The 26,605-nt window shown below is 40.7% G+C and overlaps 2 protein-coding genes across 3 annotated transcripts in view; one reads left to right on the top strand and one right to left on the bottom strand.

Moving 5' to 3' along the window:
- Positions 1-26,605, bottom strand: part of LOC136424209 (rhodopsin, GQ-coupled-like) — a 70,513-nt gene that overhangs the window by 30,883 nt on the left and 13,025 nt on the right. The window contains exon 2 of one of the 2 annotated variants that reach the window (XM_066412729.1): positions 9,763-9,905. The exons of the other annotated variant lie outside the window; for it this stretch is intronic. The gene's annotated coding sequence lies outside the window, so the exon portion shown is untranslated. The remainder of the gene's footprint in view (positions 1-9,762; positions 9,906-26,605) is intronic. 2 annotated transcript variants of the gene reach the window in all.
- On the top strand, positions 1,074-26,605 carry LOC136424708 (glutamate receptor ionotropic, delta-2-like). Its single transcript, XM_066413332.1, has 17 exons — positions 1,074-1,095; positions 2,081-2,242; positions 6,221-6,472; positions 9,790-9,992; positions 11,079-11,132; positions 11,740-11,916; positions 12,276-12,443; positions 12,891-13,007; positions 13,385-13,480; positions 15,853-16,044; positions 17,190-17,303; positions 19,880-20,093; positions 22,051-22,189; positions 22,963-22,987; positions 23,304-23,470; positions 23,890-24,136; positions 24,688-26,605. Exons 1-17 carry the CDS (start codon positions 1,074-1,076, stop codon positions 24,853-24,855), a joined length of 2,517 nt encoding a protein of 838 aa, XP_066269429.1. The 3' UTR covers positions 24,856-26,605.

The following is a 26,605-nucleotide window of genomic DNA, read 5'->3' as shown; positions in this document are numbered from 1 at the left end:
CGTATTTTGGATATCCAAAACCTGCTTCAGAGCACCTTTGGGATAAGAAGCGTGTTTGGGATGCAACAGGGATGGAAGTTTGTTGTTTGGTGTTTCAGTTCTGGTACTAAAGCAAGCAACCACAAACATTCATGTTGTAAAATTGATAACTAAACCAATGGCACTATCTTAGAAAGAACCCATGAAAGCAGCGGACGAAGGACAGAGATGATGATTTCCAATGATGACTTCCTGCTTTGCAAAATACGCATATAGAACCTATAAGTAAGTAACTACAGAGGATGCATGAAACATAACATTCATTGATAACGTAAAAAATCCAAAACGTCTGTGAAAGTCTAAGAGAGCAGTCATTGATAGAAATAGAAGAATGACGTTCTGCCTGCTGTGCCGGGGAAGCAGGCGAGGTCTATGTGCTAAGTGAGTAACCACAGGAAAGACATTTAGCGAAACATTCCGAATTGGCAAGCTTTCAACATCTCTAACATGCAGGCTAATTGCAGGAAATAGAGACAGATAAAACTCTCTTCCTACTGTGCAAGTGCGAAATAACAAGGACATATATGGAAAAGGTCATTCCTTGCAATTGATAACCTTAAAAGATCCAAGATGTCAAGGTCATACTTGGCGTGCCAAAGAAAAGCAGAAAGCCCCATTATATATAAGTACTGATAAGAAAGTAAATGTAAGGCACCGTTCTGAAAGCACAAAGATTGACGATTCATCCATGGTGCTGCGTAATGGTAGAACTCACTGAACTGGATGATTACCAAATAGCTTACCCGACATGTACGGGTGATCAAACGAGTAATGAAGCGAGAATATATATATCCCAAGAAACTACACACCACATGCCCCCCCCCCCGCACACAAACACATTCAAGGGTATGCACTGAAAATTATTGACATTATAGTAAGAGAAAGAAAAAAACGGTTGTCAAGTTTTTTAAACCCATCTGACCTATCATTAATGTTAGGTTGGCAGTATCACGTTTCGGCAACAAAACGAACGTTTCCAATGCATTTGATCGGTAGGTAAATCTTTTGAGACCCCGACCAGCTTCTACCAGAACATGCCGTCTTTAGCGCAAGTAGGTAAGCTATATGTCTCTCTAGAGTTTGGTTCAATAGATCCATAAATTGAATTATGTTGTCCATATCTGAAGTATTGACGTCTATTGCGCCATGAAAGAGACCAAGACGTCGGTAGTGATGATAAAATCGCCTAGATCCTCCCAGAGCTTCCTGATTTGATTTCTATGTGATGTTTTTAGTTTTTTGTCCTTTGTTCAAACGACTTTCAACATGCTACCCCAGGCGTAAACATCTTGTACCCAAGACAACGGAATATCGTGTTAAGATTTCATTCAAGGAAGAATAAAAACCGTTTAGAGCAACGAAATGATTGAAAAATGTCAGGGCATTGGGTGAAGACTAGGAGTATAACTCTGCTTCTGATTCCTGTCATGTCTGCGATCATTTACTGGACATACTGTATGTATTATGTAGCATGTAGAGCTAAATGCTTATTTTTTTAGCATCTGAGGTCTTCTGAATAGCAATTTACTAGCATTTTCCAGAAGTCAACATTATGCTTAATATTTTCATTAAAGTTATTCTAAGCTTCTTTTCCTTCAACTTTATGATAGATAAGAATCATCATCTGGTCGTGACGAGTTCACGGGCGTGTATGGCAATACGTAATGTGATATGAATGTCCTAACAGATGTTGGGCCACGGCTTTTACACATTTTTGTCGCTTTTGTATGTCTTTCTAGTGGGCCTCATTTTTATCTCTCTGGCTCATTTTTATCTCTCTGGCTCCAGAGATTGGAAAGAGAATACGTTTTCACAGTAGAGAATGTCTGACATGTAATGACATATCTATTGATTGTTTGTTTATTTGCTTGAACCTTTGTTTATTCATGATAAGCTCAAATCAGCACGCAGCCACTTTTCATTGAGGTCATGAGGGAAGAGGTAAGGGTCAGATACAATATAGCAGTGATACACAGTCATTTGAGTCCTAATAACTCTATCAACATATATCATTGTTGATAATCTTCTTTATGTTTTTCAGGAGCCATCTTTGACGCCCCAGGCACAGACGAGGAGGTGGCGTTCCAAGCAGGGGTTCATGACGTCAACAGGAAGCGGCTGTTGTTCGAGCCGTCTCAGACCACCATAGAGACCAAGGTCACCTACCTGGGTAACATGGGGCCGTACGCTGCAGCCTTTCAAGGTTATTCTCTATTTTCGTTAGAAAAGGGGCCATTTGGAAAGGGGGTTATCATCCTCGCACCTATTATTCAAGATACTTAAAAAGCAGTTGTCAGAGAGTTGGCATATCGGTAGTCAGAGAGGGTATCAAACACCTCAACCAACACCGCAGACATCATGAGTACTTCTACGCACTTTTGTTTTAGTTAATTCAAAAGTTCTGTTGTGAATAAACATTTAGTCAAAGGAAGGATTGAGTTCGGATTCAGGACTGGTTGCAAACCTAATCAAGCATTGTTGATTAAAGAGATGTCGGCCCTTGCCTGAATTGAAACATGAAGGGAGCATAATGTCAACTAGGTCGACTTGATGCTTCTTTGTAATATGCGTGGATTTAACCGGGCCAGCAAGAATAACATTACTTGTACCTAAGATATTTGTTAATGAATAATATTGACAAAACTAAATCGCGATAGTTATTCTTACAAAGCATCACTATCTACTGTTCATATTTCCTATCTGTGTTATATCCTATATATACCAAGATTCAAGCATGTAAGATACACTTTCAAGATGAAAATACAGGGAAACTAGCAACCTTATGAATTGATGACAAATGTTGTCACCAGTCCATAAAAGTGATGCAAATGTATGAAGCAATAACAGGGAAAGTATAGCTAGTTATTACATCCGTCCCATTTTCCCTTGAGGGGTCCAGGATATTCCAGATCGTACATGTATAAAGGCCATATAGATAACACCCAATAAAGGTACTACATAACAGTCTGTAAGAGATATTGGTCTTGTCCCCGCTGGTGTGAATCACATCCCGTTAACGGGATGGTCTTCCAAAGATAACGATATGGCTCAAATTATAATAGTGTCCGAAGGGAACAGAGCGAGTCATTTTTCGACGTCAGATGCACAAAAAGTAAGACATGTGCCATATGCATTTAAAAATAATTGAAATATATATGACGTTTTGTCTGCATTAACTCAAATAAAGATAACAACTTTGTTTATACTACAAAAACCGGCGGATGAACATATATTCATGTTGCTACATTGTCTACCTTTGTTCCTTTTTATAAATGACTAAAGCGATATCATGTAGTATAGAGGGAAATTGTTTTCTTTGCCACAATTTCTAGTATCTAGTCGCTACTCTGCCCTAAGAACAGTGTAGATATTATCGTATGAATGATAATCAATATCAAATTATGTTATTATATAACCAATCTAATGAGAACACAGCGTTCTTTCAAATGGATTATAATTGATGTAGTGATACAATGATGAAAACAATAGACAAATATTTGATACCAACCTAACTTCCAAAAATTTTATATATTAAATGCTATTATTTCAATCTATTTCTATACATCTAAGATCATCGTGTACATGGCTCATACGACTAGTATTGACAGTAAAATAACTTTGATGCTTTAATTTTGAACATGTACAGACTGTTAACTATAAACATTTCATTTATCACCAATAAATTGGAATTCCATGTTAAGTGTGGCAATAACGCCATATGATGGACATTTTGATGCCATTGAAGAAATTGATCAAATGTTCATTAGAAAATCTTAAGCAGGTCAAATCAGAGAAAGGAATTTAGGTCAGACCTTGGTCGGGGGATCTGGAGAGAAAGTCACACGAGACTTCATAAAATTATTTGATTGAAATTTTGTAGCAATTCTCCCCAAAGCGGCGCTTCCCTACGCCTGAAGCAGCTATCCCATTCATAAAACCTCCCACATGTACTACAATATATGTATCAAGGGGCCCAGAGCTGTCAGCCTTAAGGCTTATCATAAATTTTTAACTACATAGTTGTATATATGCACCAGGGGTACAGGTATCAACTGTGAAAGATGGGGGTGACATCAGTTTTTGAAACAGCTTTCCAGGAACTTTAAATCACTATTCAGCCCATCTAGCTTTACAGCAGAAATCCATCGTTTGTTCCTGAGTTAATTTAATAGTTTATTTATTGTATTTCTTATATTTGTTTATTTTAATCCTATATTCTGTATGTTTGTATGTCCATATGCATTTTTTATTGAACCCTTGAAAACTAGACTCAGGCTAAAGGGTATCTTAATAAACATAATGAGTGAGGTAAGAATTCGTTCGTTATGGTGATTTAACCAAGGACATTAGATAGAATATAAATATATAATATATAATGTCCTTGATTTAACATCTATCAACTGCGTTCACAATATAGCGTGGTTCTGAATAAATTAATTGTTTTAATGGATGGTTATTGAGCATACATGTGTCATAACAGTGCTTGAGTTGTAGTGTCACGCTATGTACTAGATATTTAATATAAACCGTACTTAAAATCAATTGATTTCCAAGTAAGATGAGATATACAGTTATACCTTAAATCTTCTATTCAAATGTAATATAACGTACGTTAGGAAAGGTCATTTCTCGTATGTAAAACGTTTTTATGGACATAATGGCACACAAAAGGGTGTTGTCATCCATAACATTATAGTCCAGATTGTATATCATTTGAGTCTTGTGGGGGTCTGGAAACTTTTGGAATTCTATTGATTGACCAGGTATGAGGTTTCATACATCTGTTGTCCTGGGACGTAATCTCTGATATCTATATCTATATCATTATAATATATATGCAGAGTCTTTTGAAGAAGAAATTAAAACAACTGAAACTAATGAGCACTATATTCATATAATCTATGATTTCGTCATGTCTAATGAAGACATTTTTCTCATTTTAGTTAATTTCAATTCTACTTTTTTTAAGTTTATGACGTCAGCTAGACAAGTAGAACACAAGTTATGCTGCTTTATTTTCTATCTATGAATAAATAAACATGTTGAGTTATCGTAACCTGCTCTGCCACTATCGTGAGCCCGTGAGCCCGTGTACTGAAACAACATGACTTACCTTGTCTTGACTTTGTCTTATTGTTGTTTACTATTGGACTATCAAAAATATGTTCTCACTGCATTGCATATCAATTCGTAACTGTTACCTTGCGTAGAAACGAATCGTTGGCGTGATGGGCACTAGAGATGTAAACACATCCCATGCCTGACCAAGCTAATCCTTCCATACGTCCAAGTCCTGAGGGAGATGAACTCCTACGCATAACATACCCCGAGTAAACACCTTAACAACACCAGGAGATTAGATAAAGAAGCCCGGGGTAGACTATAATGTGGCGACTGGGACACCCGGAGAGCTCTGAATGCAACATTTTGCCATTAATGATTCAGAAGATGAAATCCCTTGGTTTTATCAGTGTATTCGTCTTGTGTAAACCACCTTCTGGCTAAAATGACGCCAACTTGCTTCTTTATAACATCATGAAGCTTTCACATCTCAAGTTATCATTTTCCTCTTAGGTTTAGATTCTTCTGGATTTTTTTCTTCTTTTTGATAACAAAATGAGACCAGTATAAAGTTACTTTTACAATGCATTTTAAGAGTGTCAAGTTAAGCTCAACTAAAGCCGTGACAGCAGGGATAGATGCGTAACATTAAACCTACAGGCAATGTTCATCATCTATTACCATTCATGGTATTAAGTAGGGGAAGGGGGTCCACGCCCTGGAAAGCTTTAATTGTCCGTCTTGCTCTCTAGTATACGAGATTTCCATTAGCATGCTGATGGTTGCAATGTGTGTATTGTTACCGCTCCAAGGGCTACCCATTAGCAAAAGCCATTTCCTAGTTGGGCACCCTCTTTTGGAAATGATAAAAAGTAATTGAATAATACTGGTAGTTAACTTGAAGATGGAATCAAGTAGACACATGTACATACGGTTCACATACGGGATGGCCGACCAAGCTAACATTCATCACACGTCATCAAGAGGTCATGTGTTCGATTCCTGGTAGTCCTAAAATGCTATACTGGCAATCCTTGTTAGACTATCCCGGTGGTCTGAGAAGGGCTATGTGATAACCTTTACCCTTTACCACTTATCATCATGTCTTGTCCTTTTCCAGTGTGCCAGATGCTACAGAGTGACGTTGTTGCCATATTGAGTCACGTGACCTGTCAAGACACGGCCACGCTGACGTCACTGACAAGTGAGCTTCGGATTCCCCATCTAACGACCAACACATGCCCGGATGTTGACCTTGGAGAGTTCCTTCTCAGCGTGACCCCTGACCCCACGCACGTTGACCTTGCCCTCGCGGCATATATGACCGACAGCAAGTGGGAGCAGATCGTGATATTCTACGACAAAGACACCAGTAAGTGAATACAATAATTGTAAAATGAACGATTATTGAATAACTGAATGAATGAATGTATGACCTTTGTTGTACGTTGATGCTCTTACACGTTTAGTACAGGTCATGGTAATAAAGTAGAAGTACAAGTACAGCGGTACATGTATAAGAATGTGATATCTTATTACATCTACAATAGCTAATGTATACTACTATAACAATCAAATAAGAATTATAAAATGACCCTATTGTTCCTCAATATCTAGCAGGAGTCTAAAAGCACTTTCCGATTTGAAAGTAATGCTTTTATTGGATATAGGGTAAGCATTCCGTTCCTACAACCAAATACCACTCACGCTATGGTCTATAGATACTTAGTCAGGCGAAGTTGATAAAATTTTGTGCTGCGCAAAGGATATCACTTTAAGTTCAAACCAAAGAAAGTAGGTGATGTTCTGAAAATGTAATGTAATACCGTAAATACACATACTTTACTACATTATGTCAAACTTTCAAAAGTATTAGCATTTTACATCTTCAAAAGTTTTTATCAATTTAACTCAAAGCGAGGTATTGGTCTATAATGTCCATGTGATTGCAACTAGACTAGTCTAGTAGACTTTTATCCCACTTTGCATGCAGTCAAGGCTACTTTAAGGTAGTTTTGTGGGCCAAAACTGCGTCTGGGTCAGTATAGATTCTATCTTGGTCCATGTTAAGAAATGATAAGCCTTTGAATCATTAGATAATCGGCAGGAGTCGTTTCCTTAGGGGCTACAGTATATCAATGTACTACACAATCATAAAACATGATAATTGATAATTGTTATCGCGCGAGCTCTTTATCAGTCGGAACAGACAGTACGTGTTTCGACATCTTATCTATGATTTCTTCACCAACTGAACACCCTGGTATGAAAGTTAATCAGCGTTGGTATGCGGCACTGTCACTGTGGGAAAGTTAAATTATTTTCAAACACAAGAGCATGACTCACCAAACCTCTGAGAAGTCCTCGAGGATCCGGTTGGTCAATACACGTGACTTGATTTAAGAATTATGCATTTTGTTAACGATTTTATATATAGCTTTAGTCTCGTGCATTTTTTTTTCATATGCGCTTCAGTTTTGCAATGGTATTTGTTAATTTTGTTTCTGCTATGTATCTTTAACTTTGTTTTGTGTACGCCCCTATGTGTGTGTTTGACGTGCTTTATGCAAGTTTGTATTGAACTTTGAATACTCTTCCGAGGGCGAACTCTTTGTAATAGCCTTCGGCTAGTTGGGTAGCCCTGGCTGTACTTTTTTTACAGTCGAAAAATTCAAATCAAATCAATCATGCCTTTTACAATAGGACAAGGCTTCATCCCCAATATATGAAATTACCTTTGACAGATCGGCTTTGTTATAATGGTGAGCTTTTTAGAAAACTGATTAGCAGCGGTATATAAAATGACTTGTACCGCAAAATGTCAGTAGTCGTAAAATGAAAGCAACCGCAAATGTCAAATGGCGTGGGAAAGAAACAAGCCCATATATGGCGAAAGAAACATTTAGAATAAGAATTATAAAGAAAAACAGATGATTACACTTTATAGCGCAGATGCATTATCACAACAAAGCAAAAGGTTACTCACAAATCAAAGTGGAGGTACCCTTGGCATGGAGCGGTAAATATTGCGTACACTTAAACATTCTACAACGTTTTAGACAAATTTTCGAGCATTTAGGTAACTTGCATCGGTTCACGAATAGAGCTTGGTATTTTGGCGTACCGTTGTTATAAACGTAAAAATTGATAGAACTTTTTCGAAATTTCGTGGGTCGACTTCACAGTGTACACCGCCATATTGGTGTCCATATTTGCATTTTAAATGTCTAGTAGCTAAAGCGTTTTCTTGAATTAAATGATTTACCCTCTTGATTAACCACCATTGAATCTCTACAGCTGAAATAATAGAATACAGAAAGAATGCGTAAAGATCTGCCGATAGAAAATAGAAAATGTTGTACGCTTGAGCTACGCTCCATTGGAATGCAAATAGGAACACCAGCACTTGTCTGCCTCGCCGACATGGTGAAAACACGCTACTCCAAAAAAGTAAAATACTGAAAAGTACTGTATGGTTTATTCAAATGTTCCAATCAACCCTTTACCCCGGCCGTCCGGGTCTTCATTTGGCGAAATTGCAAAGAAAATAGCATTAGAGAATGTCTGCATAAGCCATGAAGCATACACGAGGGACGAAAGAATGCTTATAAGTTGACCCTTTCACTTACGGTACCACAATACGTCCCTCGGGATCCTAATTATGCTTTTATTTAAAAAGTAATTAATTGTGCACCCCATCACAGATCACCTATTACGCAAGCAAGTGAAATATTTTGTAAAGAAGAACAACCCTCTAATTTATACATTCGCTAATCCTATGAATGTTGTTCTGCCTTTTGGCAACGTGTGTGACTATATGTCAAACACACAACTCTGTTAATTGTGGCGAACGTAAGTACTTTGAATTGATTGAGTTTGTACCGTTCGAGTGACCTATGTTACGGCAAAACATATGGAAGATTAGATTAAAATTCTTAACTTCGTTTGCATCGATCTAGATTTGCTATCTGCGTAGTTATTTCCCTCGGAGTCAATATGTAAGATTTTGATATTGTTAGTTAGTGTTATGCATTAAATGCACATGATTCTTAAATGCCATTAAACCCACGGAAAAAAGACACTTGGCATATTGTATCTGCCCAATTGCTTCGATTAACACATAAAAGTCACTATCTTGACAGAACAGCTTGTAAAACGTCAAAGAATATACCTCATTCAAAATAGTACTATTGGTTGCAAGCAAGAAGAATCTATAGTTATGCAAATCACGACCATATTTTCATAATCAATGGGAAACACTCATGATACATCAGTCATAAAAGTCAATTAAGTTAAACGAAATGACGCTAGAAAGGGAACATTTGCAAGCATGTAGATAGTGTTCACCTTCACATGGTCAAGTTTCACAAACTAATGCTCTTATATACTACAGCAGATTCACATGTATAGTGATCTGCCACACCAGCTCTGTCCTGCCACTTGCTACAAAATCGAATCGAACACCACTGGCAAACACCTCCTGTAACCACAGCTCTCTGGTCCATGTCATTGGCCTCAATCGTTTAGAAAGAAAAGACGGAGGACAAATGGTAAAAAGAAGACTTCAAAAAAATGGAATATTCACCTATATTGAAAAATTAAAAGCTAAATTGGACTAAGACAACCAAGTTTCTAATTACCGATTCATAAACTCACTCTGACCTTGACAATGGTTTCCATTTTGTCCAGACTTCAACAGGATCCAGACCATTCTGGGGACGAGTCCTGAGAACAAGATGGCGATGACTATCTTCAGAGTCCCTCCCGTTCCCAGGACAGACTACGACAGCAACATCTACCGGATCCTGTCCAGGATAGAAGGAGATGGGGTCAAACTCAACAACGTGCTCATCCTGTGTGACGTACCTAACACCATGCAGCTTCTGGCACAGGTCAGACTATGATATATAATCTGTAAATGCAGAAATGTTCACCATGGTTTTATGTTCGCGGTTTTCACGGTAAGCTCTTCGCCGCGAACTAAAAACAACCGCGAATTTTTGTGCCCTCCTACCTCCTTGTCTACTATTGTCTCAAACGCGAACTTAAAACCACTGCGAACCGCGAACCTAAAACCACACGAACTTACTAGTTTACAGTATACTAGTACTACCTCCATGAAATGTCATGGAGGTTGATATTTAGGCAGCGTTTGTGTGTTTGTTGGTGAACAAGATAACTCAAGAACGGCTGGATGGATTGGTTTCATATTTCAGTCTGTTATTAGGGTGTGAGAAAACAGGACATGATACGATGTCTTGATTTCTACATGTACCTTCACCGAAAATGTTATAATGTTTTCGTCAGCGTTCGTGTGTGTGTCTGTCCGTGTGTCTGTGAACACGATAACATTCTATCTTCCTGAGCGTAGCATTTTACTGTAAATGGATTTAAGTTCGCGTGGTTTTTATTTCGCGCTTTGGCGATAATGGAGTGTTTGCCGTGGTTTTAAGTTGGCAGCGCTATAGTCACATACTGCTACAGTATTGGACAATAATGTTGGCGGTGGTTTTAAGTTCGCGGTGAAACGGTCGCCGCGAAAACCACGAAAATAAAACCACCGCGAATATTTCTGCATTTACAGTATCTAAAATGGTAGATCAATTGACCTTCGTTACAGAGGTCTTGAATGACCCCCCCCCCCCCCCCCATGCATTGCTCTTGAAGCATCTTAGTTGTTAATGATTACTCATAAATTCTTTTCCGTTTCTTGCAAATTATTTCAATGTAGTTCCTTGTCTAGTCAGTCCCTTGCATAAGCCTGTCTTTCGTCAAATGTGCTTTTTACTTACTTTATATAATCAAGATAGACCAGACAACTCGACACTCGCTAACGAAGCCAGACACGTCATCGATTATTTGTTAAGAATCGATACTCATTCTAAGACTTTTAATTGCTTTTGAATCCGTTGATAGAGCATTGGGAATGACATGTTAATAATGTATCCCTGAGTTTTCCTTGCTGTGCGTGTTTGCAGGCTTTTGTGTCTGAACCCGTGAGAGAAGGCTCTTACTGGCTGATCGGGAACCCGGTGAGTAGGTTATCTTAAGCCACTTCAAACGGTCCAATCTGCTTTACGCATTCACACACTATCTATGGGTCTTAGGCTAAGGCAAGAAAAGTCTGTGTTCACAGCTACGGTTCTGAAAAAAATTAAGGTCGGTATTTTGGGATTTTATTCTTTTTTTGAAGATTTTGGCTGAACAGTATCCTAACCGTTACTCTCACATACACATGCTTTACATAAATGATCTAACTATGCGAATAACTGGTTAAAATACTATGACGTATTTTATCGATAGATTGAGAAAAAACGCCAAACTTTGATCTTCAATTTTTTTTTTATTGGGAAGGCAAAAAGGACGGTAATGGTCATGTCGAATCTACTTAGTGCATTTTCGGTCCATAAACAGAAAAAACGTGACAATGTTATACATCCCTGATGCAGCATACAATCACAAACATAATGTTCTCGACTAATAGCATGTATATTTAGATTGTCTTTATTGTAAGATATTTGCAATATTAATAATTCAACTGCCATTTATGTTCAAATTGCCATACATTGTAACTGTTACAATTGTCGCGCAATTAGATTGTCTCTATGTGTATTTGCTGTTTATGTGTTACCCCGACAGGAAGTTTCGGATGACGATGTAAAGAACACCATCGGCACAGTTCGTGGGGTCATCACCACGATCAGGCACGTCTTCGACCTCTCGGACGCTGCGCGAGATCTCGTCTCGACTCTCCCGGCCAAAATCACGCGAGACTTCATTCAAAATGGCGGAAAGACTGTCATTCCGTATTCAAAGGTATTCAACATTGTATTTGTTCTCCTAATATTATATTATACTTCGAGACAGCTTCTAAGTAGATTTGATTATATCTTTAGATACTCCCGTAATGTCAAAATCCTAGTCTCCCGGCTAGCTACATGCTACTCTAAAGGGTCGCAGTCTGAAGGACGGAATGTACAGTTGTGGTCCACTTTGCATCGTACTTGTCGAAATGAGCTAGATAAATTTCCACGGTACGATGAAACTGTAAATACTGTATATAGCGTCTGTCTACTCTGTCTCGAAAGGTAGAAGAGTAGCTCCTCAGTGAGCTAAACAGTTTTGATATCATTTTCACTTTTCTCTCTTCTTCACCCCCCACCCCGCTCCTCCAGGCTGACCTGTTCTACACGTTCGACGCGGTCCGGTTCCTGGCGCAGGCCGTCAGGCAGCGCGTTGTCGCCGACAAACACAGTGCCAAGAAGGGGGTCCGCTGTGACGAGAACGGGACGTCTTCAGAACCGGGGAAACATGGGGAAGTCATCATGTCCACTCTTAAACAGGTGGGATGATCTAATATTTACCTCCGTGCAACGGAGGTACTGTTAGTGACTAGCTGTGTGTTTGTGAGGACCATGATATGTCTGTCCGCACGATAACTTGAGAATGCCGAGAAAGATTGTATTGATATGTAGTATGTGGATAGCTCATGAGTCCTCAAAATGATTGGATTTTGCCCCCCCCTTGCGGCTTTGTTAAGGTACTGCAGTGGAACTTCAGGTTTTGATATCTCGTGTTCTGGACATGCTACGGTCATGGTTTTAGTGGCTTCCTTTTACCATGTGCTGGGGTCCACAGCGCAAAGTTGGACATCGCTTCCTTGAACTTTTATTTAACCCAGAGGGGAGTGAAATATCATTTTTGCGTGTCTGCCGGTTTGTGTTTATTTGACCTATGTGTAGGGGGTGAAGTCTGCCATCTCTGATTGCCGTTTTTTTTTTTTTTTTCAGAGAACATGGAAGGGGTCTCTTGGAGGCGTTGCCTTCGGTCCGTCTGGTCACAACAGCCGTGTGGAGTACGAGTTTCTATCGCTGAAGACCGTGAACAAGACAGTCCAGTTTACCCCGGTAGGTCAACAGCAGTTTTCCCTCCCGAAAATGTTTTCGTGTCTGATCATCCATAGGGTGACAATTTCATACGTGGCTGCTTAACAGAATCTATTAATGTAAGAATACTTTACATTTTGAACTGCGTCATCTAACAGTTGTTGCTCAACAGTATCTTTTAATGTAACAATATTTTACGTTTGGGACTGCATTGTTAGCAGTAACACCTAGCTTCAGTGCACCGTGAACTAGTCAGCATTGCCCGAATGAAGATGACAGACAGTCGTCGAAACGTCGGCTCGTCTAAATACTCGGTTGTGAAGAAATGAACCTTGCTAAGCCATTCACCAACCTGATGAAATTATTCAAGGATGTTTCCTTTCTGTTTTCCTGACAAGACCGGCACATGGAGTGAACGAGCCGGTCTCAACATGACCCAGCGGCTGGACTGGCCGGACATACAGGGGGTCAAGCTCCGGGTCGTTACAGTGGAGGTAAGCAAACACAACTCCTACTGGTGAGGTCTCACGTAACTTCACCCAAATAACGCTGGTCTGAACATGACCCAGCGGATGGACTGGCCGGACATACAGGGGGTCAAGCTCCGGGTCGTTACAGTGGAGGTAAGCAAACACAACCCGTACTGATGAGGTCGCACATAACTTCACCCAAAATAACGCTGGTCTGAACATGACCCAGCGGCTGGACTGGCCGGACATACAGGGGGTCAAGCTTCGGGTTGTTACTGTATTACAGTACGTTTGCTACGTAGAGGTAGGGAAACACAACTCCTGCTGGTGTGAGATCACATGTAACCTCACTGGCTCCCAAAAATGGTGTTTGGCCCAGAACCCAGTTTTGGGTTTGGATCATCTGACATGCCACCAATGTTTTGTCCTTGGGAAATGCACTTTACACGACTTTCCCCACTCTATTCAGGCCTACAAATGGGATGGAGTGAGGTGAAATGTAACCAAATACAACTGTTGGTATGAGATCTCAGGGAACCTCACTGACACACAAAAGCTGGGAAGCGGTGAGGGTGTTTGTCCAAGAACCCAGAGGTCCTGGGTTTGAATCCTCTGACATGCCACCGATGTTGTGCTCTTGGGAAAGGCACTCTACAGGACGTATCCCACTCCACCTAGGTGTAAAAATGGATACCTGACTTCAGTTGGGGAGGTAAAAGGAAGAGGGATGGGGTCTGTCTTCCGTGCCCTAAACACAGTGGATAACACCCCACTGCCCCTTCGGCCTCAAAAAAGTTATGGGACTACCTTTACATACTTTTACCTTCCACCAAAAGTACACTTCATTTGTAGCCCATAATCGAATGTATCCAGTATTTAACGTTCCATTCAATCCGTCCGAAACGACGGTGACCCGCTGTGCGCCGTTTTGAGAATCCCTCTGCGGCTGACTGATAAGATAACATCGCACAGTGAACGAAGTTCCACACTGAGTGCTGACCTAAATTCGTCACTTCAGGGACACATAAAGCACACAATTAGATTAATCAATATCTTCGCTACATATCGGACAGCCAACAGGTCTAGCCTCACCATACATATGAGAAAAACATACAGGTGAGAAACCATTGAAATGGGACCAGTGCGACTATCCTGCTGCATAAAGATGTGCTTTGGACCGACACATGGTTAATCATACTGGTAAAAACGCTGCATGTGTGGGAATGCGGGTACTGAATGGCTGACAGGGCTCAACGCAACATTAATCAGCCTGCTGCGCTGATATGCAATAACTATGAAAACTAGCATGGTCTTCTGTCTGAAGACACTCCGACATCAGGGCATCTGTAACTGTATTGCTTTATTTACAAAACAGCAAACATGCAAAAGGAACAAGACAGAGTGGCGGCGGACTCAAGTTACATACAACTTAAATATTCGATGCCACTTGAAAGTCCACTGAACTCACCACCCAATGGAAATTAGAAGAGGGACCCATGAAACTAAAAGCGTTTCGTTGTTATAATGTACATTTGTCCGTTTGGCATATTTCACAGTTTACATAGTAAGAGTAAATAGAAATACCCCGTAACATTTAAAGTATTTGTATTTCAAATTACAGTCAAACCAGCTGTGCTAGCGACCACATCTGGATAAGAACCATTTTGGTCATTCTGTTCACATTCGTCCCTTTGATTATTTTTCCATTGACCCAAGCATTAAGAATCCTGTCTATAGTGGCTGCCTACTGTGAGCAAGTCCATTGACTGGTCATTATAGACAGATGTGTCTGCACATATGAATGGTACTTGTCTTGACAAAAACAATATAAAGCACATTAAGGTGAATATCAAGGCGGACATAACCTAACTATGGTACAGATTTGAAGAATTAACTAAGCAGAAGTGTTCCACTTTCTATATAGCGGCCAAACATCATAAATGAATACAATAATGGTTGAACGAATGAAGATATGTAGGTAAAACTGTTAGGTAGTGAAGAGTCCTTATTTCAAGCAATGCTACAGTACGTTTGTAGTGGTGTCGTGTGGCGCAACTTCGGTTGGGGAGGTGGAAGGAGATGGATGTTCTCCTTCCAACACCATGCCCTTGACACAGTGGATAACAACCCACTGTCCCTACGGCCTCAAAAACGCAATTGGGCTAGCCTCCGTTGCAGGCTCTGAAGCGTTTTTTGGGGGGCTAGATAATACACTTTTTGCAGCCAGTCCGTAACTATCAGACACCCCGTGATAGGTGATAGTTACGGGGTGGCTGATAGTTACGGGCCGGCTGCAAAAAGTGTATCATTTAGCCCCCAAAAAAGCCGCTTCAGAGCCTGCAACGGAGGCTAAAATTGGGCTACCTTTGTATTCTAAACCTTTTGAATCTCCCCAGGACATACCTTTCGTGTTCGAGCAAAACCATCCAAGCGGAGTTGGGTACGACGGCTTCTCCATTGACGTCATCAAGGAGTTGTCCAAGACCTTGAACTTCAGCTTCGTGGTGTACGGCGTGGCCGACAAGAAGTACGGTGCCCCGAGGCCTGATGGGACATGGAACGGCATGATCGGGGACGTGGTGAACAAGGTCAAAATGGCGTCGTTTTTAATCATATGCAATACGATGATAATATGATTATACCCTGTTCATACATTTACCGATGTAGGCCAATTTATACACAGCTCTATGCAAAAACGGGCAATGTTATACATTCCTGACGCAGTATATACTTCTATCAGCATACTGTTCGAGACTACTAGCATACATAGTAAGATTGATAAGATTCATAAAGTTGATGAGGTCCTCAGAATTGTCAGATATTAGCAATAGTTCAACTGTCATGTAGGTACAAGTTGCCATAGATCAGATTGAAACAAAATCGGAAAACGAATACGAATTCAAAAAATTCAAAGAAGACATCAAAGAAGAAGAAAAAATAATCTATTGTTTGGTATGTTCAGTGTGTTCAGTCGTTTGCTTAACTTCCTGACCACTTGTATTTCATAATGAAAGCAACGCACGCTCGTATTGGTTTTGGGGTTCCCAGAGGATGTCATCCATATGATCAAATCAGTAATGACTAATAAGGTGAAAGAAAACATACCGAAAGTTAAGAAAGCCTTGAAAACTTAGAATAAGCTTTTAAATAGCCGAGTCTCTTTGTAAGTGTGGATGAGTGATTGTGTGTGACTTCGTTGTTGAAAAACATGAAGCAAGCACATAAAGAATGCCGCCAATTCAAAAATTCAATACATAGCAACCTTATCAAGGTTGTAGCTGCGAACCCTGAACAATTTCTACCATTCAGAACGTCTTAATACATAGTTTCTGTCATTATTCACGTACACGGTTTTAGTAAAGATTTATGACCAATTTTTGACCTCGTATCTGGGTACCATATATCTTACTATGTCTTAGCAGCGTACGAAGTCTAGTGGTTAGCGCCTTGATCAAGAGATTGTGAGTTCGAATCCCGACTGTGTCGCCCACCCGACATGCACGCCACTGGAAAGGGTTGCAGTCTTAATGACGGAACATTAAGCTTTGTTCCACTTTTCATTGTATATATTTATTTGTCGAAAAGAGCTTGGAGAATTTACCCAATAAAATGAACCTGAAGAGCTAGTCTTCACTGCAGCTGATCGTGACAGAATAGCTCTTTAGTGAGCTTAATTGGTTCCAAATAACTTACATTTTCACTACCATCATATTATACATTTGTTTCCGTGTAGCAAGCCGATGTAGCCATCGCAGCCATGACCATCACCAAAGAGCGGGAAAAGGTAGTGGACTTCCCCAAACGGTATATGGACCAGTCCTTTGGGATACTGATGAAGAAACCAAAGGTTAGTATCAGGAACTGCACGAAACCTGATCGTTACGTATACGCAAACTTTTAAACGTAAAGCATTCGTATAATGCATCTAAAAATAAAATGAAAACGTTCATGAAAAATGCAACCTTTATGTATACTTTAGTGTGCTTGAAGATTAGATTCATTAATTGAAAGCTCATCTATGTTGTCGAATAACTTTGTCTTACACGTACCTTCCTTGATAACACAACAAAAATTAAACATTGGTAATTTTTAGCCAAAGAGAAGATTTTGTTTTTTTTGTGTCCAAAACAACGTTAATTCACAATGAAAGTTCCCCACCTTATTTCTATCAGCGAAGAAATAATAGACTAGACTGATTCAGAAGCAAGTAGAGGAATGCTAAAGGTGTTCGTATTCGACCTTTTACATACACTTGGAAGGGGTAGTGTTTTTGACTGTATCTGCTTTTGCAGGGAGAAAGGGTCGACCGGTCATACTGTAAAATTGAAAGCACACGCATCAGTAGATGATACATTAGAAAAAACTATCTTGACCTTCAACTACAGCGGTCTGCACCGCAGATAAAATACCATATTATATCAAAGACGGAGCTGGACGAGCTAAAGCTCGCCAAAACTTTGTTCTCCTGACCACCTCACTTAGATAGACCATCAAATATTTCAGTCTGACACAACCCTCGCCTATATGAACATGCACTGAACCGGAACAACTGATAAACTACACCATCATTTTACACAATAACGGACGGAAAGGTTGATTAGTGTTGCAGAAGCGCTTTGGCACACAGTAAAACACATACATCACTAAGCTTGGCGGCGTAAAGAGAGCATTACATCTACCTCTGTTTCTTCATCTTCGATCGATACACTTCGCTACTCTGTGCCATTTATGTCCATGGGTCTATCTTACCATCAATGCAAACTCAGGCAATGACAAGTTACCTAGGATAACCTTTAACACTTAGTAGTGTGTTATATGGTTACATGGACGCAGAAAACAGTGGCATATATCGTCTATAAAGTACAATTGATATGATACATTTTAGTTTATTACTTGACACCGATATCACTGTGCCCAGTCATGGTAGTAGTTCCTTTGAAACCGAACAAGCAACAGGTAGTCAATGAATGTTTCTTTCATAACATAAGCGTTTTTCGTAGCCCAGTGATAAGCTAAATATACTTTGATTTATCATTCTAATGCCTGCTTCATCTGTATGGAAACTGGATAAAACATATTTCGTTGGCCTTGAGAATCACTACTCATTTTAAGTTGTGAGGGCTTTAATGTTGTAGCATGCAATATTCTGGCAAACACATATATCACGTCTTCTTGTACAATCAGAGACTTACAGTGATCCATGCCCTGCAGTTGTCGTAAGTTTGCAGCCGGAAATACATCGCAATAGATTTTAATCTTAACCTCATCTTGTAGGGCGCCTTAGAGACGTCCCGTGGATATTGCCTTCGTTGTTGCCTTTATTTGCATACCAGGTAATATCCACAGTCCGTTGAATATCTGTCACGGGCCTGATATCTTAAACCCAGGCGCCTTACGGACCTCGATGGTCGTAAGATGTACTGTCCTATTACTTTTTCAAGACATTATAGGCACTAACGGCTACTTACGTAATCTGGACTTCAGACTTTCGTTACAACTTAAAGAAAATTACGGTACGTTTATAGCGTCGTTCATCAAAAAGGCTTATGCTTGTGAAAAAGTCCTGGACAAAAATGGACGTATATTGTTTGCAGGGGGGCTCGAGGGGACCCAAGTGCCTCAACAGGGAACTCATATAGTGAAGTCATTGGCAAATCAAGTAAATGGTGTATTTTGGATGCGCTGCAAGAAGCTTGCTGTGAAAATGGCATTTGCCTTATGGTAATTTTATAGCGAGCAACCTATTGAGGATGCACACTAGGTCTGCCCAACTTGCCAAAGGATAGTACAAAGCCATGGAGATGTAAAAACAGAAACCACTGGAACGAAAAGTAAAATTACAGCACGTTGGACACAAAATATTAACCCTATAGCACTTTTAAACTAATATTGTTTCAACGGACAACGTAAAGCACAATAGAGATAAAAACAGCAACTAAAGCCATGCAGTAGGCACGTAAGAGGGACAGCCATCTGAAGCAACACGAGATCAATAGTATTGATACCTTCAAAGCAAGGATGGATAGATACATGGAAACCCATCCGGAAAGTCCAACTTTGTTTCTTCGCACACTCTGATGTGTTTGTGATGCCAAGTGGATGTCATTCATATGATCGAATCAGAATGGCATTACTAAATTATCAGGGTTTTTGGTTTAAAGCATATGCATGTATACGTAATAGTAACTAATTCTTCCCTTTCTAGGACATTTTCGGAGAAATATGCATTACAACTTTTAAGAATCCCGCGGATAGCTATATTGTGTGCTATATTGTACCTTACCCTTATGCTAAGCATAGAAGAAGGAAGGTGTTTATTATGTGTGACCAAAAGGTTTTAACAACATTGCTTGCAAAGACTGTAGTTGATCAGTCGAACATTTATGTTTAATCTTGATTCAGGTCATTGGTTTCTCCTTCTAGGATAACACACGAAATGTGTTCGGCTTCATGGGCCCGTTCACACCGGAGGTCTGGGCCTGTATCGGCGGGTCCGTCGTGATTGTCGGCGTGTTCCTCTATCTTCTCAACAAGTTCCGCCCGGACGACATCCTCATCACAGAGGAGGGAGAGAGTCCGCCAAGGTTCGGGCTCAACGACAGTCTGTGGTTTATCATAGGCTCCCTCATGCAACAAGGTAAGGTACTGCAGGTATTGTTCTAGCTATTAGTTAATGTCTCAAGTTACTCACAGACAACATCGTCATCACCAAGGGACGGGGATGCTCACCCGATACAGTCAAACCTGCCTAGGCGACCACCTTTTCAACGCGACCACCTGGCCATGGCGACCGCTTTTTCTCGGTCCCGAAAATTTTCCCCATAGGCACAAGCATTAAGCTGCCTGCCCAAGGCGACCACCCGTCCAACGCGACCGCGACCGCCACGAATTGGGACCGCACAGAGCACAATCCCTGCCCATGGCGGTCGCCTAATTTTCAAGCGTGTGGTGACATCAAATCATTTTGCTGTCGGATTTCACGGAAATGTTTTCAAGACTTTAAAGGACAAAAATAAAATCAAAAATATATGGAATAGCAATGTTATACCATCGATTCCTCCATGAAGTGTTTTAATAAAACGTTCCCCCTATAAACATTGTAAAGACAAATGTTTGTGATGTTGTTGTGCCTATCGTAATCTTATAGTTTAACGTGAACTCAGTTCCGTTTAAACTCAATTTTCAAAACGAATACGTAGTGCATGGCGTCAAAAAGTCAGATTTCACAGAAATTACTATCTATTTCTTGTATTTTCAACAAAAATGTGTCTGTATCTTGCTAAATTCCGCCGAAAAATGACTTCGCGGCGGGCAAAACACCAGGCGAGAAATGTTGTTCCTTGGTCCCGACGCCATCTTGGATTTCGGGCGGCCCGGATTTGGCGTACCGCTGACCTTTGTAAAACACGATGATTTTGTGTATGAACATTTACGAATACTCTAGTTATTGGTGAAAATCAAAATTCTTATTTTCTTTTTATTTCCATGAATCTCACAAACCTTTATTGGTTTCTTTATTGTTCTGCTGCACTGACTTACCCTTCGATGCGGTGGCACAGAGCTTCGCGGCGCGGCGCGACGAAATCACACCGTTAACGCGTTCCGTTTTCATCTTTAGTTGTCAGATCGAAAATGTTTGGACCCTTTCATCCAGCGGTCGGCGACCCAAAAAAGGCTGGGACCAGCAGGCGTTTTCTAGGGATCTGCCTTAGGCCTTAAAACTTCGATGATGTGCGTGTGTGTGTGGACTATTCAATGTAACGTGTGAATGTGGGAGGGCGCTGCGAGATCATCGAGGCAACCATCGTTTTGTAGTCAAAATTATGACGAAAATTTGTACACGATGTAGCGGTATACAATTATTACATCGATAACGGAAAATGTAATTTTTGTAGGATCTTTCTGTCAATGAGAATTGAACCTGGTGAGGGTCATGCTGTCTAAATTCACATAATTTTTTCATCATTTACGTACTGTATTTGAAAACCTCGACCTGGAAACATGTGAGTGGAATCCTCTTCATGGCGACCACCTGTCCATCGCGACCGTTTTTGCTCGGTCCGCCGGGTGGTCGCCTTGGGCAGGTTTGACTGTATATGAATGTAGAATAAGAGAATTATGGGTCACGTTGAAAGGGAGAAAAATGTAGGTATAAAAAAACAATGATGAAAAACAAGGTAAAACGGTGGCAACGATCAAAAGAATAATTTTCATCAATCTTAGAAGAAATTTGAACATTCAAAATCTTGAGTTTGTCTTAATTGATCTTGATATTGTTTCAATTGATTTTAAGACTGTTTGAAACAATCTTGAGATTCTATCAAAACGATCTTGAGATTTTTCAAACAATCGTGAGATTGTTTAAAATAATTCAATCTTGAGATTTTTAGAAAATTTTGCGATTTTGCGATTTTCGACGACTCGGGACGACTCCCACAGGGGACAGAGATCGCTACGAATCGCCCATTAACATTTGACGTTTTTTCACAAAATATCTGCTTTGTAAGCATGACCTGTAAAAGATTAGAAGCATTTGTCAAAAGTGAAATGTTTAGTCCAAAATTCATCTAGACGGTGTTTGTCATATTTCGCAGGTTGGGACTGGAGCCCACGCTGTCTGTCACACCGCCTACTGAGCGGCTTCTGGTGGCTCTTCAGCCTGGTGGTCATCTCCACTTACACGGCCAACCTCGCCGCCTTTCTCACCGTGACCCGGATGGAGAACCCCATCAGGTCAGTACTTATCTCACTTGTCTCACCGTGACCCGGAAGAAGAACCCTATCAGGTGCTTTTAATTGATCTAGAGGGTCAGTCATTCGTAGGACTGCTTTGAAAAGTCTTTGGTGCAATTAAGCTTAAATTGGTTGGATCAATCATCGTCTGCAGTATCTAACCAACATTTCTTATCTAAAGAAATATTCAAGTATTCTAGTATTGCAGTATTCTATTATAATGATGATGATGATGACAGGTTTATTCAGCAAACAAATACAGACCTCATGGCAACCCTGAGGCCGAATTAACAGGCTCGTTGATCCTGAACTGTTCATTCTAAAAGTTCTATTCTATTTTTTTTACAGATCCGTGGACGACCTGTCCAGTCAGACGGTCATTCCTTACGGCACTGTAAGTGACACCAGCCTCACAACTGCCTTCCAAAGTTCCAGAATCGAGGTAAGCACGAGGATTAAAAACTATAGGACATACAATAATATATCTCAAGATTTCGTAGTGAAACTTGTTTGACATTTAGTCTTCTTAACAACATTCAGGTTTATCAAAAGATGTGGAAGTTTATGACGAACTCGGACCCGCCCACTCTCATGGACACTGCTGAAGAAGGCTTCAGAAAGGTACTAAAATAGTTAAGATAATAGTTGTGTGTGTGTGGGGGGGGGGGCAGTACAGATTTCCATGGCCATCTGACCAATTACTTGGGTTACGTGTCCACTTGGTCACGTGATCTCAGTAGTGGGTCATTAATCCTGACGATGACTGTTGATAGGACGGAAAACCTGGGGGAAGTGGATGTTAGGTCGAAGTCAACGTTGATACTGCAACCGACATTACTGACCAGTTATTTCCAACACAAAACAATGGATGTGCCCAAATTTCGACTGTCCAACTCAACTATTTTTCAAACGCCACGTTATACAGATGTAAGTGGCAGATTGCTCATACCTTGACAAAGACTGGGGTTGCATGGACAATCGAAACATTGGGATGGGTAGGTCATATTTATGTGTTGGAGTTCAGTTCAGAGTTACAGGTCGAACTTTGCTGCAGAATTATTTCTACCAACAAAGATGGACTTTCAATCTATTACTGTGGTTTACAAACTTAAAGGTGCGCGAGGGCAACTACGCCTTCATCTGGGACACGCCCATTATCGAGTACGTGGCGCTGAACGACCCTGACTGCTCGCTCACCACGGCTGAGAACAGCTTCTACGAGAGAGGGTACGGCATTGCGCTACAGAGGGACTCTCCGTATAGGGAGGCGTTTTCATACGGGTAGGGGCATTTTATGCAAGATACATATGTATACATTGCGATGAAATTGCGATAGGACGCAAGACCTTTGTGAAACAAGAATGTTGATAGAGAACACTGGAATACCCACCGACCGAGCAACTGTACATGTGAAAGAGATGTGACATTAGAAGTATTTTTGGGTCCACAAAGATTTCGTTTGAATCACAAGTGCCAGTTGTATCTTCTTGTATCTTGGCTTTTTCCACCGCTGCCACCAGTGTTGGAATGGATTGATGTGCAAACTTTGATTGTCTTCTCATAATTGGTCTGTACAGACTTTTATTCAGAGTATAATAGATTATAGATGTGAAGTGACTCTTTCACAATACCATATGTGGACAATACTAGTAACATTCCTGTTGTTCCCTCCATAATAAACTGCTATACTTTGTCCAAAGAATTCTACAGATGCAGGAGAACGGCAGGATGAACAAGCTGAAGGAGCGCTGGTGGCCGACCACAGGCAGGTGCTCCCTCAGGAACATGACGGCAAAGAAACGCGCAAGCGCACTGGGCTTGAACAACTTCGCGGGGGTCTTCTACGTCATGATGGTGGGTCTCGTGCTGTCCGTGATCATGGCGCTGTGCGAGAGTTTGTGGCACATGTGCCGCAGGGGGAGGTTCCCGCTCAACTGGAAGACCAGGGTAAGTCGTCTACAATTTCGTTTCCTTAATACAAACATTCTTTCTATGAAATGGGCAGGTACAATAATTACTTTGACGGTGTTATTTCTTCGAAGATATTTGTTTTAGAGGTATACACATTGCGAAAGAGGAACCAACTGAACAGCTGCATCTTGTGTTAGTAATACGTTTTTGCAAAAAAAAATGACCGTTGACTACCTCGATGGTAGGTCAGCTACGACAAAAGTACAAGAATCTACTAGTAGACAGCTAGCTGTAGACACATCTATTAGTAAGTACTGATCTCTTCTATAGATCTGCCTACTGCCTAAATGCCTAGGCCAGCTGCAGAGGCTGACCCATTGCTTCTCTCCAAAAGGTTCATCCGTGTTGCACTGTCCTAATCCCTGGCTTCTGCTGTAACTTAATTCCGTGTCTGCTGTAATAACGTGGTCTCCGTCAGCCGATATTTGACCACGCCCACGGTAAAATCTTAATTCACACCAGCACTACAGCATTGACTATTCTGCCACTGAATGTAATACTCTCTTCATCATGCACTCCAAATGCAGAGAAGAGCGGCTAACACCGTGTCTGACCTGGACACGGTTGTGGAGGTAGACCGGAAGAAGAATGGCCACATCCAGGTGGTGACCACCATCCGCATCCCGGAGATGGACAAGAACTCCCTCCCACCTCTGCACGACAGGCTCATGTCATCCAAGGAAACACGCTGTTAGACTCATAGCCACTAGTTTCTAGACAATAACATGTGTAACTACGCCGGCTATAGGGAAAATGACTTTTCCATGGGAGGTTGGCCAGCATAGCTTAGATTTCATTTGGCAGGCACAATTAGATGGGGAAAATTTAACCTTCCCAAGGACTGACTCTCCTTGCCAAGCATCCCCTTTTTGACGAATTCTATGATTAATAAGATGGTAAGAAAGCCTGGTCAAGGCTACATAGCCGCAATTGATTTGCATCAATCTCCTAAGCATTGCTAAATATACGCATGCAACATAGAGAGAAAGTCTTGATATATCGTTTAACGCAAACCTAAGCTAAGGCACGCTTCGGTAGATGGCTTTTTGTACTATCGCTTCACTGCAGGCTAACGTTGTCTGAAATAAGCCCTTGTAAAATATACCACTATTTCGTCATATATCCCATGATATTGCTTAAGAGCATGGCAGTAAAGCAACAAATACGACATCACTACGGCTTGTGACTGTGAATTGCACAAGTGGCATTTTGAAACTACAGTAAGATGTAAATCACGAGTGAAGGCCTTCGGAAGGATTTTACAATAAGTGTGGTGGATTCCTAAGTATGACGGGCAGGCCCGGATTCGAATCTTACATCTGGCGATCCCAAAGTGGGATTCTTAGAGAACAAAACACTTTATTTCAACATGGTAGAAATCGTTTCATTGCCATTACAGCGCTTGGGTTGTGACGTCTTGTTGTCTTACAATAGGAGTAAGGGGGCGATGATCATGAGTCGTTTCTTCTTGTACATTTATGTACACCCCAATAGGTTGTTGGGGGTGTCCCTGTGGTGTAGTGGTCTGCGCTTCTGTTACTTATCACATCTGGTTCTGATTACTTGGAACCAGAAGGCCCGAGTTCAACTCCCGGGTAGGACACCCCTGGACAAGAGGGGCATTGAGTCATACCAAAGACTTTATAAAAATGGTACATACTTATGAAACAGTATGGAAGTTAAACACACTCCACTGCCAGTGGACTAGCCCCCTGCTGCAGTGATTGCACCACAGTGTGGCCCAGGGCTATGAAACGGGGATGGGCACCGCCCTATACACCTTATGGTGTGGGAGGATTTTAACTTTAACAATAGTTTGTTAACAGTAATAACACGGGAAGCCGCATGCCGCCCCTGTCGAATTGGTGTGCTGGGTATATCCAAGACGGCGACTTTTCAAAACGCACATATATTTCATTTTAATAAAAATTATGTTTTATGTGGTGCTTTCGAAATGTACAGATTAAGGTAAAAGGTGGGCAAGTTGAGAAATAAATTTGTTGTGGATATTTGTCTCGTACGTAGTGATCTCACAGGTGTAAAGTTTTTAACAAACCAACATGGCGGGCGCTCAACGTTTGATACGTCATAGTAACGTGACTACAAGCCATGACATCATGTATGCACCGTACGAAGGAATGTGTTGGCGATCAAATATTTTGTCATTGTGGCTCAACTGCCTTACGTACTGTGAAATATATTGTATGCTACAAGATAAATTTAGCTCTAAAGGTTAGAAATGACATTGTTTGCATGTCTCTGACTTGACACTCAACACTAAACAACGATATGAAACAAGAGGAAGCTATCGCACCAAAGAGAAGCTTTTCTAACTGACTACGTGTCATGTATTTGCTATGTAATCGTAATATTGTGATATGTGCGATCTGCTGTTGCAGTTGTTATATTATAAGTAAAAATGTTTATATTCACGCTATCACTCAT

Source organism: Branchiostoma lanceolatum, chromosome 18, assembly GCF_035083965.1.
Source record: "Branchiostoma lanceolatum isolate klBraLanc5 chromosome 18, klBraLanc5.hap2, whole genome shotgun sequence".
In the NCBI taxonomy this organism is placed as follows: Eukaryota; Metazoa; Chordata; class Leptocardii; order Amphioxiformes; family Branchiostomatidae; genus Branchiostoma; species Branchiostoma lanceolatum.
This window is presented reverse-complemented; position numbering and strand designations above follow the sequence as displayed.